Here is a 14,391-nt window from a genome sequence, read left to right on the forward strand (position 1 = left end):
ATACCTCAGCTGAGGCACCTCTCACCCCCTGCTCCGGCACCTCTCACCCCCAGCAACAGAAAGGACTAAACCACAACCTACACTCCACCCCATCCGACAGGGAAGGCAAAGTGGCTTGACCTTTTGGGCCACAAGGTCTTCTCCTCAGCCAGCCGCCTTCAAGATTTTGAATGATCAGGCATTACTTGCCAAATACGATTTCCTGTATTACAGCAAATTGGAGGACTTTCCTGAAAAACTGCCTCAACAAGACTGGGCCCCTTCTAAGCAATAATAGAGGAGGGGAAGCTGGTAGCAAGATCATTGTTTCAATCGGTGGTGGATGTGGAAGATACCTCATCACTAGAGCCCTGTAAATCCGCGGATATCCACTTTATATCTGTGGACCACTTTTGCGAATTGCAGCTTGGATGCAGATACAGATTTTTGTATCCTGGCAGAGCTGTGCAGCACATGCTCATCCGAATGGAGCAGCTGTCACCCAGCCCTCAGGCTCCAGCTTGGCTCTCTGAATCCTGCAACAGCGGATTGCAGTAGCCTGATGGGCATTCTGGGAGTTGAAGTCCCCAGCTTGCTTGGATGGAGGAGGTAAGCTACAGCTCCGAGAAAGAAGTGAGCCAAGTGCCATTTTGAAAGATGTGTGGTTGTACTTTAAACTAGTGGGCGCTGTGAAGAGAATAGTTGTCGCTGCTGTCTGTCCTGGCTGGATCTGCATGCGTTAGAGCTGCCGCAGCTGTTAGGGGTGTTCAAGGCCCCCACTGGGAGGGTGATGCTGTACACAAGGCCCAGGATTGTAGCCTCCCTGCCTGGAGTGGGGAAAGAGGTATGTCAGGGGCAGAGCGGGTGGCGGGGGAGAAGTGGGGAGCTGTTGGGGGTTGGGTTTGGCACAGCCTTGCATCACTGGTGCGGGGTGACCTGTGGAGCCTTTGCAAATCCGCAGATACCCACATCCATGGATGCAGATATCCACGGACAAATTTTGTGGATTGAACACTGATAAAAATTCTTGTATCTGTGCAGGACTCTACTCGTTGCACTCCATGGCCTTGGACATAGTCATGAGGATGAAGTTGTGGTTCCTTTCCTCTGGTTTTCCCAGGGAGGTACAAGATATCATTGAAGACCTCCCTTTTGATTAATCCTAACTTTTCAACCAGAAAACGGACGACTCTCTCCACATCCTCAAGGATTTGAAACACTTCATTCCTTGGGTATTTACATACTTGCGCTGAAGCATAAATTCTACCGCCTGCCACCCACCCACCATTATGGAACCCCACAGTTTTTCTATGAGCGGCCGTACGGACCACCAAGGAAGCGTCCAGAGACTCAAAGATCTCGTCCTCGTGCCTGTCCTCGCAACATTCCTCTTCCCAGATACAACCCCCATAGAGAGATTTCTGAGGAACCCTAGAAAGTCATCAACCACCTTGCCTGCAGCCATACAACCACCCCACCTCATTTGGGGGTCATCTTGTATTCTTACCCGCTTGGAGTGCAGAAACAACGTACAAATAGGAATAAATGTTGTCCACTATGGCTATACAGTCAAGTTCATCATGCTACCTCATTGACAGCCCCCTCCCTAATCCCATCTCAGAGACAACATTCTCACCTTAGAGTTGGACTCCTACAAAGAGTGGTGAAAGAGTGGGTTCCACCAGACTATGAAAGGATGGGGTTCTATTCAACTTACTTCCTGATACCCAAAAAGAAAGGCGGATGGAGAACAGTTCTGAATTTCCGCTATCTCCGTCGCTTCATCTGCAAATCCAAGTTTCGTATGGTCACTTCAGTAGCAATCATCCATCATTAGAAGAAGGCATGTGGTTTACAGCTCTCAATATGCTGGACACTTATTTTCACATAGACATTCATCCAGCTCATAGACAATTCCTGAGATTCATGGTTGTCCCGCATCCATTTTCAATACATGGTCCTGCCATTTGGACTCACCACTGCTCCCAGGGTCTTCATCAAGGTTTTGTCAGTTGCATTCCTTCTATTCCCCTATCTTGGTGACTGGCTCCTAGCAGCAGAGTCCAGAGACAAAGCTCAACTTTCAACTTGCATGTTGCTTGGACTCCTTTCCTCTCTGTGTCAGCATCAACGTAGAAAAATCAACTTTGGACTCCATGCAATCCCTAGACCTTATAGGGGCTTCCATCAACTCAGTCACAGCACAAGCTTACCTGCTGAGGGACAGGTTCCAGACTCTGCAGGAAATCATAGCCCACGTAGCCAACAGTCCTGGCCAGGACTTGCCTATTCCTCCTTGGCCACATGGCCTTGTACATATACCTTCATTCGCCTCCACCCTTGCTGCTTCCAGGTGTGGCTCCAGAGAGTTTACTCACCCATGTGCTGCACCATAGACCTTTATGCTGATAGTTCTTTCATCCAGTGTTGGATAGACCCATGGCAGGTTTGCGTGGGAGTCCCCTTTCTCCCCTCCTCCCTGTCCCTCATAGGATGGGGCGTACACATGGGAGACCACATGACACAGAGAACACTGACTCCTTGGGAATCCTGGAACTCCAAGTGGTAATGAGGTCATGCCAAGTATTTCTCTTATCCGTCCTGTCCCATCATCTTTTTATGTCTGGCAACATCACCACTATTTACTGTGTCAACAAACAGGGGACATAAAGTCAACTGCTCTATGTACAGAGGCTGTAAACCTCTGGAACTGGTGCCTTGTCCACCATTTCCTGTTATTGGCAGTCTATCTTCCAAGGACTCAGAACATGATCAGACTCGCTCAGCAGATGGTTTGTGATTGACCATGACTGGAACTCCATCACACCGTAGTGTGTGACAGTTTTGACCAATGGAGAACTCCGACCAGGGACCTCTTCATCTCCCCAATCAACAAATGCAGCACATACTGCTTGTGGAGTGGGTGTGGGGGCATTGATCCCCACTCTCAGGGCGATGCTCTCATACTCAGCTGGTCAGATCAGATCAACTGTGCTTTCCCTGCTCTTCCACTCTTGGCATGAGTACTCCACAAGATCAGACAGGACAGGGTAACTGTCATCCTGATTGCTCCCCTGCTGGCCCAGACAGTTCTGGTTTCCCAACCTCCTCCACCTGTCCTCCAATTCCCATCCCCACTCTCGCCAAGCTACCGATACAGCACAACAGCAGGCTCAGACATCCCAATCTGCAGATGCTTCACATCAGCACGTGGTATTTGGATGGGCATCTTCTTTAAAATGGACGTGTTCATCAGAAGTGCAAAACGTCCTCTCGAGCAGTAGGAAAGAGTCCACTAAGTGTTCCTAAAGGGCCAAATGGAAAGGCTTTATCTCCAGGGCCCAACAGAAGGGGCTTTCCCTAGAAGTGGTGGAGAGTCCCCTCCTTTTAGATTTTTAGACCATCCTGTCCTTGTCTCACCCTCAACTCTCCCAAGGTATACCTAGCAGCAGTTAACACCTTCCATCCCCTTGACCCCAGTGGAAGGACATTCTGTCTTTAGACCCCTGCTGACTGCTAAATTTTGGAAAGGCCTCATCGGAAACTTCCCACCCGTGCTACCCAGTGGGACATCAATCTAGTTCTTTTGGCACTAATGAAACCGCCATTCGAGCCGCTGGCTTCGTGCTCTATGTCCCTTCTTTCCATGAAAGTCGCCTTCCTTGTGGCTATCGCTTCAGTGAGAAGGGTAGGTGAACTTGGGGCCATGATGGTAGACCCTCCTTTCACCACTTTCCTTAAAGGGTAGTCTCCCTTTGCCTGCATCCAAAATTTCTGCCAAATGTCATCTGTTTCATCTCAATCAACCCATTCGCTTACCTACTTTCTTTCTGAAGCTTCACGCCTCGGAAGAGGAATGATGAGACTACTCTCTTGATGTCCATCGGGCCTTGACCTTTACCTGCAGAGGATAAAACCGATAAGGAAATCTCCTAGACTGTTTGCCGTAGCTGAAAGAATTAAAGGTCAGGCAATTTCTACACTGAGAATCTCCAAGTGGATTTTGGGGTGCATTACACTTTGCTGTCAGTTATGAGAACTGCTTCCAGGCCCTTGAGGTGTGGGCCCATTCCATGAGAGGCCAGGCTTCGAACATGGCCTCCTTCCATGATGTGCCACTCAGGGCATATGTAGAGTGACCCTGTGGTGTTCTGTACATTACGCCTTGGTGCAGGAGTTGGCGACAGATGGCTCCTTTGGCTCTACTAAATCATTCCAACTTTGTCCTCGCATCCTCCTCTGACTTATGTATTGCTTGTTAATTACTCTCAGTGGAATACAGTACAGAAGAAGAGGAAGTTACTTACCTGTAACTGGAGGTTCATTGAGATGGGTGTCCCTATTTGTATTCCACTTTCTGCCGTCCTGCTCCTGCGGATCTGTTGGATTTGTGGTGGAGAAGGAACTGACAATGTGGTTGTTCTGTCCCATCCTTTATCATCTTGGACAAAACCATGAGGTGAGCATGCGTGGACTAATGGACACTACTGCTTTCAAAATCTCTGCCTCTGGACGCATGGTGCACATTCATAAACCCATGGTAGAATACAGATAGGAACCACAGTTCTCGAAGAACCTCCAGTTACAGGTAAGTAACCTCCGTTTCCTAAAAGATACTGGAATTGCAGAAATATTCTGCAGTAAGGCTACTGGTCACTTTTATTTTTATTTTTATTTTTTTTTTACTTCTGTAAATTAGATTAACTTACTTGTGGCATTCTCTGTTAACCTCCTTCCCGATACAATGAAAAGCAGTCATTAGCCATTTAAAAAGCTTAATATTCCATCATGTGAAGGCTGGATGAAAGAATCATTGTGGTAATAAATCAGCATTCAGTGAGCTTTTTCCTTCTGGAAGTTATGAATGAAATAGCCTCTGGAGCCTGATAAGCGGGTCGGCTTCTCTAGAAGTCTGAAGATACTCTGATTTGATGTACTGAAAATTACTGAGAGCAAGCAAAGAAAGTCCTTATCTCTCTCAGATCCTGAGAGCTGTCTCTGTCTGATTAAAGTGAAAAGTCTAATGGGACTTGCTCTTTTCTCACAGAGAAGTTGCTTAGTCTAGTGGACTTATGGATGGGAAGCCATTACCTTCTCTTCAATATTTTATTTAGAAAATGGAATTTAGACTTGCACAAAATAAGTTTTTTATTTTTTATTTTTTTTATTTATTTTAAATGGTCACAGTGAACCTACTTGAGAAGAAGGGCAACATTAGTTTAAAATTTTAAAGAAGTTTTCATAACCTGGCAAAAACAGAATCCCAAATTGGGAAGCATTTTTTTCAGAAAGCTTTCACATAAGCCAAAAACATTAAATGAGGACTGAATGACACTTACTATCCTTAGTTTAACAATGCCAAAAGAAACACTTAAATAAAGCTTAAAGACATTTCAGTACAAGAGGAAATACAACAGTTAAGACATAGCATTTACTTTGAGTCGTTAGTTTATATGCTCTAAAATATTTAGTTGCCCCAAGAGAAACTCTTGTGTTTGGAGCTGCTCTTTCTTATTTTTGAAATTTTATATATACAAGTGATCAACTCCTGAGTTGGGTATTAAATCATCTTCAATAATACTATTGTTACGCTAGTTGGTGAGAATTTTTGATCTTGATGTATGAATGATTCATAGGTTCATGAGTTGCTAAAATTAGTAATAAATGTACACCATGACTAAGGCTACCATCTAGTCACTGCTGCTCAGGCGGTCCCCAGGGCCAGCCACACTGGTCACTGCAGACAGTCGAGTGGCTGGTGTGACTATCCCCGGGGCCACCTGAGCAGCTGGCCCCAGAGCCAGCTGTTTGGGTGGTCCTGGGGTCAACCACACTGGCCTCTGCAGAAGACATAGAGGTCGTGGAAAGTCATGGAATCACGGAGCCCTAATCATGAAGTAAGGCTTCTCTTAAACAACTTAGAAGAACACTTGATTTTTCACTATTGTGGGAAAAGATAGGGAGAAAAAATATGGTGCAGTGGCAATTGCCAAAAAAGAATCTAGCAGTAACTACATGTCATCAAAGGATATGCTGGAGGATGAGGAAGATGATTGCTTGAAAACTTCAGAGCAATTGTTCCTAACTACACATGACCTGCTCTACTTAGCACTGGTGAGGCCTCACCTGGAATGCTGTATCCAGTATGGGGAGCCACACTTTAAGAAAGATTTAGACAAACTATAGTCTAGAGGAGAGCAACAAAAATGATAGATATTTTAATCTGACCTATGAGGCATGGTTTAAAAAACAAACAAAACCAAGCATTTTTAATCTTCGGGGAGAAAAGATTCAGGGGAGATCTGATGAGTCTTCAAATATGTTAAGGGCTATTACAAAGAGAACAAATTACAAAGAAAATAAATTTGTTCTCCATGTCCACTGAAGGTAGTACAAGAAGTAATCCGCTTCATTTTCAGCAAGGGAGATGTAGGTTAGATATTAGGAAGATCCTTTCTAACTTAAAGGATAGCTAAGCACAGGAATAGGCTTCCAGGGAAGGCTATGGAATCCTTGTCATTGAAGTGGCGTAGTTGCAGCGGTACAGGTATGCCTCTGTAAGGTTTGTAGTGTAGACATAACTTAAAAGTTCCTGCTGAACTCGTCAAGAAATGGCTATGGAATCAGAACAGATACATATAATATATAATTTGTTTAAAGTAAATGTATTCAAATAGATAACAGATTTGAATAAAAGCTGGCTTGTTGTAAAACAAAGGGTTTTAAATTTTTTAAACAAAAGGCTTTCCACAACTTTAATTAGAAAAAGCTTTGTGAAATTTTAAAAATGAATTACATACAAATAATGTTAAACATATTACTTCAGATTTTAAAATCTATACATTGTTGCATTGTGCTAATGCAAAAGGCACAGAAAGTGAAAGTATCTTGTTTGCTTTGCTCTCAGCTCTTTGGTGTAACCTAAACTCTTATCAAAAGCAACAAGAAAAGTTGTCAACATTCAGGTTAAACATCAGCTGAGAGCTGGGAAGTTGAACCTCCAAGTCTGGATTCGGTCTCTTGCAATGTTATAATCCCATCAGAAAAAACAGTCTTACAAAAAATTTGTTTTTATCCTTTTTTTTTTTTTTTCATTTTAGTTAATGTACCCTTATTGGTAATATGAATGTAAGTCTAATGTATTCAGTTTAATTTTAATTGGGTTAAGAACACATACATTCTTAAAACTAGATGGCTTGTCTTGCAGATGGAAAGGCAGACTAGTTTAGGACTAGGAAGGAGGAGTTAGTTTATATGTGAGAAAGCTGTTGGTCTGATAAGTCTGGAGACAGAAGTTCATTATTCACAGACTACCTGACATTACCCTGGTAACAATATTTATGATAATTTGGAACCATTTCTAGGGTTAAAGGGTATTTCAGTCTCCATACCCACTCTGTCCTTTTTCCTTATATTGAATCTGCCAGGAATAGAGTAGGGTGCCAATAGTGATGCTGTTTTTCTGTGGAATGCACAGGGAACAAAATTAAAATCAAACTTGTTTCAGGTAGGGAACTGAACGGTCTTTAGGTGGTAACTCCAGGTCATTACCAACCTGGATTAGATTTAATAGTTGTGAACCTGTGATAAAAGATGCTGCATACATGCAAATATTATTTAAATCAGTCTCTTTATTGAGATGGGGAAAAAAGGGACCCTAATCTTTTCTTTCCTTGCTCAAAATGGACCTAATTGTTGAGTTTGAGTTGTGTCCAGGGCAGTACCCAGCCAAGGGTGTTGTGGTAAAGGTAAACGTATGCCACTGTAAGCCCTTCTCTTCCTATGGGGCACTTTCACCCTGGTACAGTCTAGAGCATCCTCATGGGATCATAGGGTTCATAAATGCTTTCCTTCTGCTCTGTTTAGCTGTTCATCTTTCACTCTTGTATTGGGGTATATGCACAGATGGGGAGAGGGATATACTCACAAAGGGGACAGTGGCTGGGGAGATGGCAGGCAGAGGAATAGGACTAAAATTCAAAGCTCCTCTTTTTGAAGTACATTTTTTTATATGGTCTACTTTTCAAGTTAAGTGTCCTGTTTGAATATATCACTTCTGTATATTTTTTGTCTTTCAGCATTATACTACATTTGAATAATATTTTTTTTTATGTAAAATTACAACAAAAACAAATCCCAAGTTTGTGAAACAGTTTTTAATCAACGACAGTTCTCTGTAAATATCTGGCTATTGAAGAGATCATAACTCTCACTTTGCAGATTCCTAGTCTTTATACAGTTAAAGTACAGCATTTTACTACCCAGTTAATAGGCTTGTTTACCCATTTTTGAGCAAATTCTGTTTGATTTGGGGCTTGTCTATACTTACAGAGCTGCAGCTGCATTGCTGTAGCGCTTGGCGAAGATGCTACCTATGCCACCAGGAGAGCTTCTCCCATCGGCGTAGATACTTCACCTCCCTGAGCAGTGGAAGCTGTTTTGATGGGAGAAGCTCTCCCACCAACGCATGCTGTTTACACTGGGGGTTAGGTCAGTATAACTATGTTGCTCATGGTGTGGATTTTCCACACCCCTGAGCAACTTAGTTATACCGACATACATCGGTAATGTAAGTAATCTAACAGCAGGGGCCTTCTGAATTGAAGACCGTATTTCATCAGTTGTCTGACTGAATGTTATCTCTCCTCCCCAGAAATTAGTCTAGTTAGTTTAGAAAGATTATCTAACACTGTACTTTTTCTCTTTTAGGTTTGTGGATGGAGAGCTGAATATTTGTTATAATGCTGTAGATCGTCATGTTGAGAGTGGACATGCAGACAAGATTGCTATTATCTATGATAGTCCTGTAACAAACACTAAACAGGCTATCTCTTACAAAGAAGTTCTTGAACAGGTATGGTTGATAGAATCCTGTTTTTTACAAACAGGAAATAATGTCACATTTCGTGACACGCAGATATTACAGAAATGTGTGAATTAGAAATAACATAGCCATATGATTATCTTGCCTTTCAAACTGCATTTAATTCTTTTAGTTGAGTTCTATTCTGATTTATAAACCTCACTAAATGTACCCAATAGAGCATTGTTTCTCTCGCTTCTCTTCTCCACTGGTTATTTAGGCAAAACATCTGTTGTCCTGTTTTGTCAACATCTTAGATTTCTTTCTCTCTCTTCCCTCCCCCCAACCACTTCCATAGTCCATCTTGAAAAAGAAAAACAGTATAGATAAACATTTCTTTAAAGTAACTTACTGTCATCAACAAAACTACTCTTCCAGTATGATAGCAATAAGTTTGTGAAAAGAAAAGCAGATATCTTGACCCAATACACCAACAAAACGTCACAATTATAATTTAAATATTAAAAGGACAGAACTCCTAAAATATGTGCCTCATCCACCAAATTCTAGATCATCATGGAAGTGAAGGTTTTCTCATGTGTTTACCTAGTAAATCAGTTAACATTGAATAATTGGTGAAAACTGGCATATGCACATGGATATGTGTATGGTGCCGGAGAGCTGTACATATGCAGAAAATATCTGTCTTCCAAGTTCTATTAGTAGGTTTCACAGATCCTAGTGAGGGCCTCCTCCTGGTCATCCACTTGGACTGCTGTGAGGGGAATACAAGCCTCTATTGCAGTGGGTCTCAAACTTTTTTATTGGCGACCTCTTTCACACAGCAAGCCTTTGAGTGTGATCTCCCTAATAAATTAAACACACTTGGTGTTAAATATATAAACATTTATAAATGCTGGAGGCAAGCGGGGCTTGGGGTGGAGGTTGACAGCTCGCAACTCCCCATGTAATAACCTTGTGACCCCCTGAGGGGTCCCGACCCCCAGTTTGAGAACCCCTGCTCTATTGGTCTGGATCCATGGAGCCTGTATGTTGTTCAGAGTCTCTAAGTGCACTCTAGGGTACAGATCTTCTATCTGGCACCCCCTTTTGAGAGTTGGAATCTGTTCTCCACTTGCCTAGCCCATGGCACAGTGCCGGCTGTACAGATTCGCCGGTACTTAAACACCTCAATTTCCCAGAACTCCACCCAAAAGGTGTGAAGGTTCTGGTTTACAGTCTGTCTCTGGGGCATGCATTAGTTGTGAAGCATTAAGCACACCCACACTTTGCACACTCTTAACACCTTTAAGCTCTCTTATACTTAATCATGGAAAGCAAAAGAGATTATACAAAACAGTAAATGCTACACACATCCCTTTCTATCACACCTTTCCCTTGGAAATCCTTGGGGATCAACTGTATCCTGGGGGCTAGGGGTCCCCTCATGCAGGCGATTATGTGATGGGTGGTCTCTCCCTCTTGGAGCCCTTTATCCAGCTCCTATGACATGATCTCACCTGCCCTATTCTTTCCCTTCCTGTCTGGTTCTCCATATTCCTGTGTGGTTGTTTTTTTAAACACCATCTGGTGATCTGCTTTTTTGTTCTGTTCCTGAAAGTTTCCAGTGCTCCTCCCTTCAGAGGAGTCAGCTAAACTGGATTTCACTCATTGTCCCAGATGTTTGCACCTCAATAGACTCGTTGTCTTAAGCACCTTTTATTGTGTCTGTCTGCTGCATACCAGCTACAGGGCCTGTTGGCAACCAACGGTGGGTCCGTATACATATAAGCACTCAGGACTCAGGTGTTTTTCATAAAACAACTGTGACACTGGCAGACCAGGTGCCAGCTCATGCCAAGGACTCTAGGCCTCACTGAACACTGACAAATGCATAGCTGGAAACCAGTCTGACTTACCTGTGTGTTGGTATTGTTAAAATGGGTATTAGATTTATAGAAAGAGGTTTTTCGTTTTGGATTTTATGAACTCCTTGTGAGTTACTGCATGCATTAATTTCACTTATAGTATCTGTTTCATGTGTTATAAAGTAATATGCAAGTATTTGCTTTGTAACTATAAAAGTGGTTGCTAGGAAACTGGAAACCCCCACAGGGAGGAGAGCAGCATTAACAAGTGTGAAATGCTAGTTTACCACTGGAGGTGTCATCTCCTGCCTAAAACAGAAGGCCCATAGACACTGGACAAACCATTATGGAACCTCAGACTTTGTTGATTGCTCCCCCCAGACCCATGAAGAGGGGATGGACACAACCGCTCATCCCATCACAGTTTGAACACTGGGGAAAGGGAATAAAAATCTCTGACCCTGAAGGTTTTGTATCAATATGTTTCTTGAAACTTGGAGGGGGTAATATTTCTTAGCATAAGCAAGGGATCCCCAAGCTACTTAGTTTGGATTAGCCCTAAAGGATAAATAGCGCTTGCATATTACAGCAGTTTCTATTACTGTTTTTAAACCCAAGACTGTAACTCATTTATGTGTCTGTTTATCTGCTTCAACCTTGTAAATAACTCTAGTTTATCATAGGATTGTCTACAAGTGTTGTCTTTAGTGTGAGGTCTAAGGTGAAATTGACATGGGGTAAGTGACTGATCCTTTGGGTCTGGGAATAACCAGAACATTTTTGTGTTAAGGGATCATCTGTCACAAAAGCAAGTTTGCCATGGCAAGATAGATTGGAGTACCCAAGGCTATGATTCCATGGTTAGGCTGCGTAGTTCTTGAGTTCACTCTTGTTACTTAGTTGGTGAGATCTAAGTATAGAACTCTCAACTGATTTGGGGTTTGTGCCCTGCTTCTTGACTATCTCCCATGAGGTTGGCAATCACAGTCGTGAGCCACTCCGGACAGCTTGACAACACCTTCACAATATAATCAGAATTTATAAGTTTACAGACATAACTCCGATTCATCACCATAGGTATGAGTAATATCTAGATTGTACTATGGCAGTAGGTTCTTTCTGTTTTTTAAAAGGGTGTGTATGTTCTTAGAATCTTGTTTGTTTTTTGTTTTGTTTGAACCTGAGATGAATGGCCTCTGAGTGCTTGGAGTGCTGAAAGCATCCTGACCTGTCTGGCAAATTACCTATATTTTTGCCTAGCTGGGAACAAATTTGAATTCTCTCTTAGTTAAAAATACAGGCTGCTTACCAGATAGTGAGGAAAGGCTGCCTATACCCTAGAAAAGAGGCTGGTTGAGGATCTGAAGGTAGGTTCCATATTTGGGAGGATTCATGTTCACTGTGGCCTATATTTGTAGCATAGCATCCTTGCCTTGGCCAGTCAGCTCCTGATAAAAACCTCTATTGTAAGGGTTTTAAATATTACGGTACATTTATTTAAGTGAGGAAAATACTTCGACAGTGTGGATGCTAATGTCTGACTAATAAATACTGTAGTTAATGTGCAGATTTTTATACAGCAATTGGTAATCAAACTGGATTTCTTGTTCCAGAACTATGTTTTAGCCATTTTGTTTTGTTCAGTTATCTTTATCAGCTGTGATAAACTCTAAAGTAAACTTCAGTGAGGTAGAATGAGACTCCCACATTGTCTTAATGATTGCAGTGTCCAAGATGCAATTCAGGTCACTGTTGTAGTGAAATTGTTCCATGGAAAAAAGGTATTTACAGCATAATTGTGTATAGTGTTCTGAAATGTGTGAATATGTTTACAAATGTGTAATGTACTCACATTAAAATAGTCCAGTTTGTGAGTTTTCTGTTATTGGCTTTAGGAAAGGAAAAATCGTGTAGTTGCAAACATTGATACACATCACAGCACTTCTCTAACCCTGTATTGAGATCTACAGAGACCCTTCATTTTTATTGATTGACTGTCAAGATTTTTCAACCAACATACACTATAGTGTTGTGACTCAGCTATTCATGTACTTCAACATTTATTGATAAAGTATGTCTCTTGTTTATTTGTTTTTAAATAGCTATCTTAATGATGTAATATCCCCGTGTAAATCCCATCCAGTGCACCCTGTTTGCAGTAATTTACTTTGAAAAATCATTTGAAATGCAGCTCTTTCCCTTTTTGAACCTGAAATTGATGTTCAGTTTCCTAGGTTTGTGGCTGTGTATTCTGTCCAGGTCTAATTATAGCTTTGGGAGAGAACAATAGTAATAAATAATAGTATTGTAAAGAAGAGAGAGCTGCACAAATTAACTTAAACATCCTCTCCCCACATTTTCTCCTCTTTCTAACAAATCAAGTCAACAGGGAGCACTAGTTAAAAGCCCGAGTATGTAACCAAACTCACTCTGAAGTCAGCAGGTCATGGAATGCTGCCTGTAGTTGAGTCCTGTCTAAATATTGTCTTTGAATTCCATACAGCTTATGCATGTGTTCTAATTTACACATTTTCATGCCCTTCTGTCATGTGAAGGAAAGAATGTCAGATAAATATACACTGTCTACTGCTAAGACTTTTGAAGCTGTTGAGTTGGGTGTTATATAATACCTGATTTCCCTGAAATATTCTGTTTTATGCATGCTATCTTTTTGTATTTTTTTGTTTGTTTAATCTTACATTGTATTTTATTCCTGTTATATTTCTTACAAAGGACCATATTTTAACAATAAACTTATAATGGAAAACAAATCCTTTACCCATTTTGACCCATTATGCAGTGTTACCAACCCTCTCGTCTTAAAAATCAAGAGATTTGGTATATAAATCATGTTACTATTTTTTTTCAAACATAAATCTCTCTATAGATAGCTTATAAATCTCACTAGTGGCTTATTTAATTTCTAACAGGTCAGAGCTCTTTACAAAAACAATATTACTGCATCCAAAAATGCTGTACCAAAAACTTTTAAAAAATCCTACCTGTTATCATCCCCATGTTGCTGTTCATCTCAGTTTAATGTTACAATGACAGCGAGTGGGATGACGACATCTGCTGGAGTGCTGTGCATTTAGCAATTTCCGGTAGCTGTTGGGAAGGTTTCAGTTCATAGCAGGCAAGAACATTTGATTTTGTTACAAGTAAAAGAGAGAAGACTTTGCTGCACATTCTAGATCAAAAATGGTGGTTTCTCTCTGCATTAGGAGACTACATGCTCCACCCTAGCCTGATCATAAGGGAGAATCAGAAGTGTAGCAATCAATTTCAAAAGAGCTGGATACCACTTTTCTTGTGTTCCCATTTTGTTAAGATCCAGGACTTGCCCCCCCGTCCCTCCACTCATTCAATTTTAAGCAACAGAGAGTCCTGTGGCACCTTTAAGACTAACAGAAGTATTGGGAGCATAAGCTTTCGTGGGTAAGAACCTCACTTCTTCAGATGCAAGTAATGGAAATCTCCAGAGGCAGGTATAAATCAGTATGGAGATAACGGGATAAATGGACACAAGTCAGATATCAGGAATGGCAATATACAAAAACCTGTAGGAGAACACTTCAACCTCCCTGGCCACACAATAGCAGATGTAAAGGTAGCCATCTTACAGCAAAAAAACTTCAGGACCAGACTCCAAAGAGAAACTGCTGAGCTCCAGTTCATTTGCAAATTTGACACCATCAGATCAGGATTAAACAAAGACTGTGAATGGCTATCCAACTACAG

The 14,391-nt window shown here is 41.7% G+C and overlaps 1 protein-coding gene across 1 annotated transcript in view; it reads left to right on the forward strand.

Annotated features, from left to right (window-relative positions):
* The window catches only part of ACSS3 (acyl-CoA synthetase short chain family member 3), a 124,439-nt gene that overhangs the window by 5,182 nt on the left and 104,866 nt on the right, over nucleotides 1–14,391 (forward strand). Inside the window, exon 2 of the mRNA XM_034772167.1 lies at nucleotides 8,689–8,833. Coding sequence (XP_034628058.1) covers nucleotides 8,689–8,833 — 145 coding nt within the window. The remainder of the gene's footprint in view (nucleotides 1–8,688; nucleotides 8,834–14,391) is intronic.

This window comes from Trachemys scripta, chromosome 1 (assembly GCF_013100865.1).
Source record: "Trachemys scripta elegans isolate TJP31775 chromosome 1, CAS_Tse_1.0, whole genome shotgun sequence".
NCBI lineage: Eukaryota > Metazoa > Chordata > Testudines > Emydidae > Trachemys > Trachemys scripta.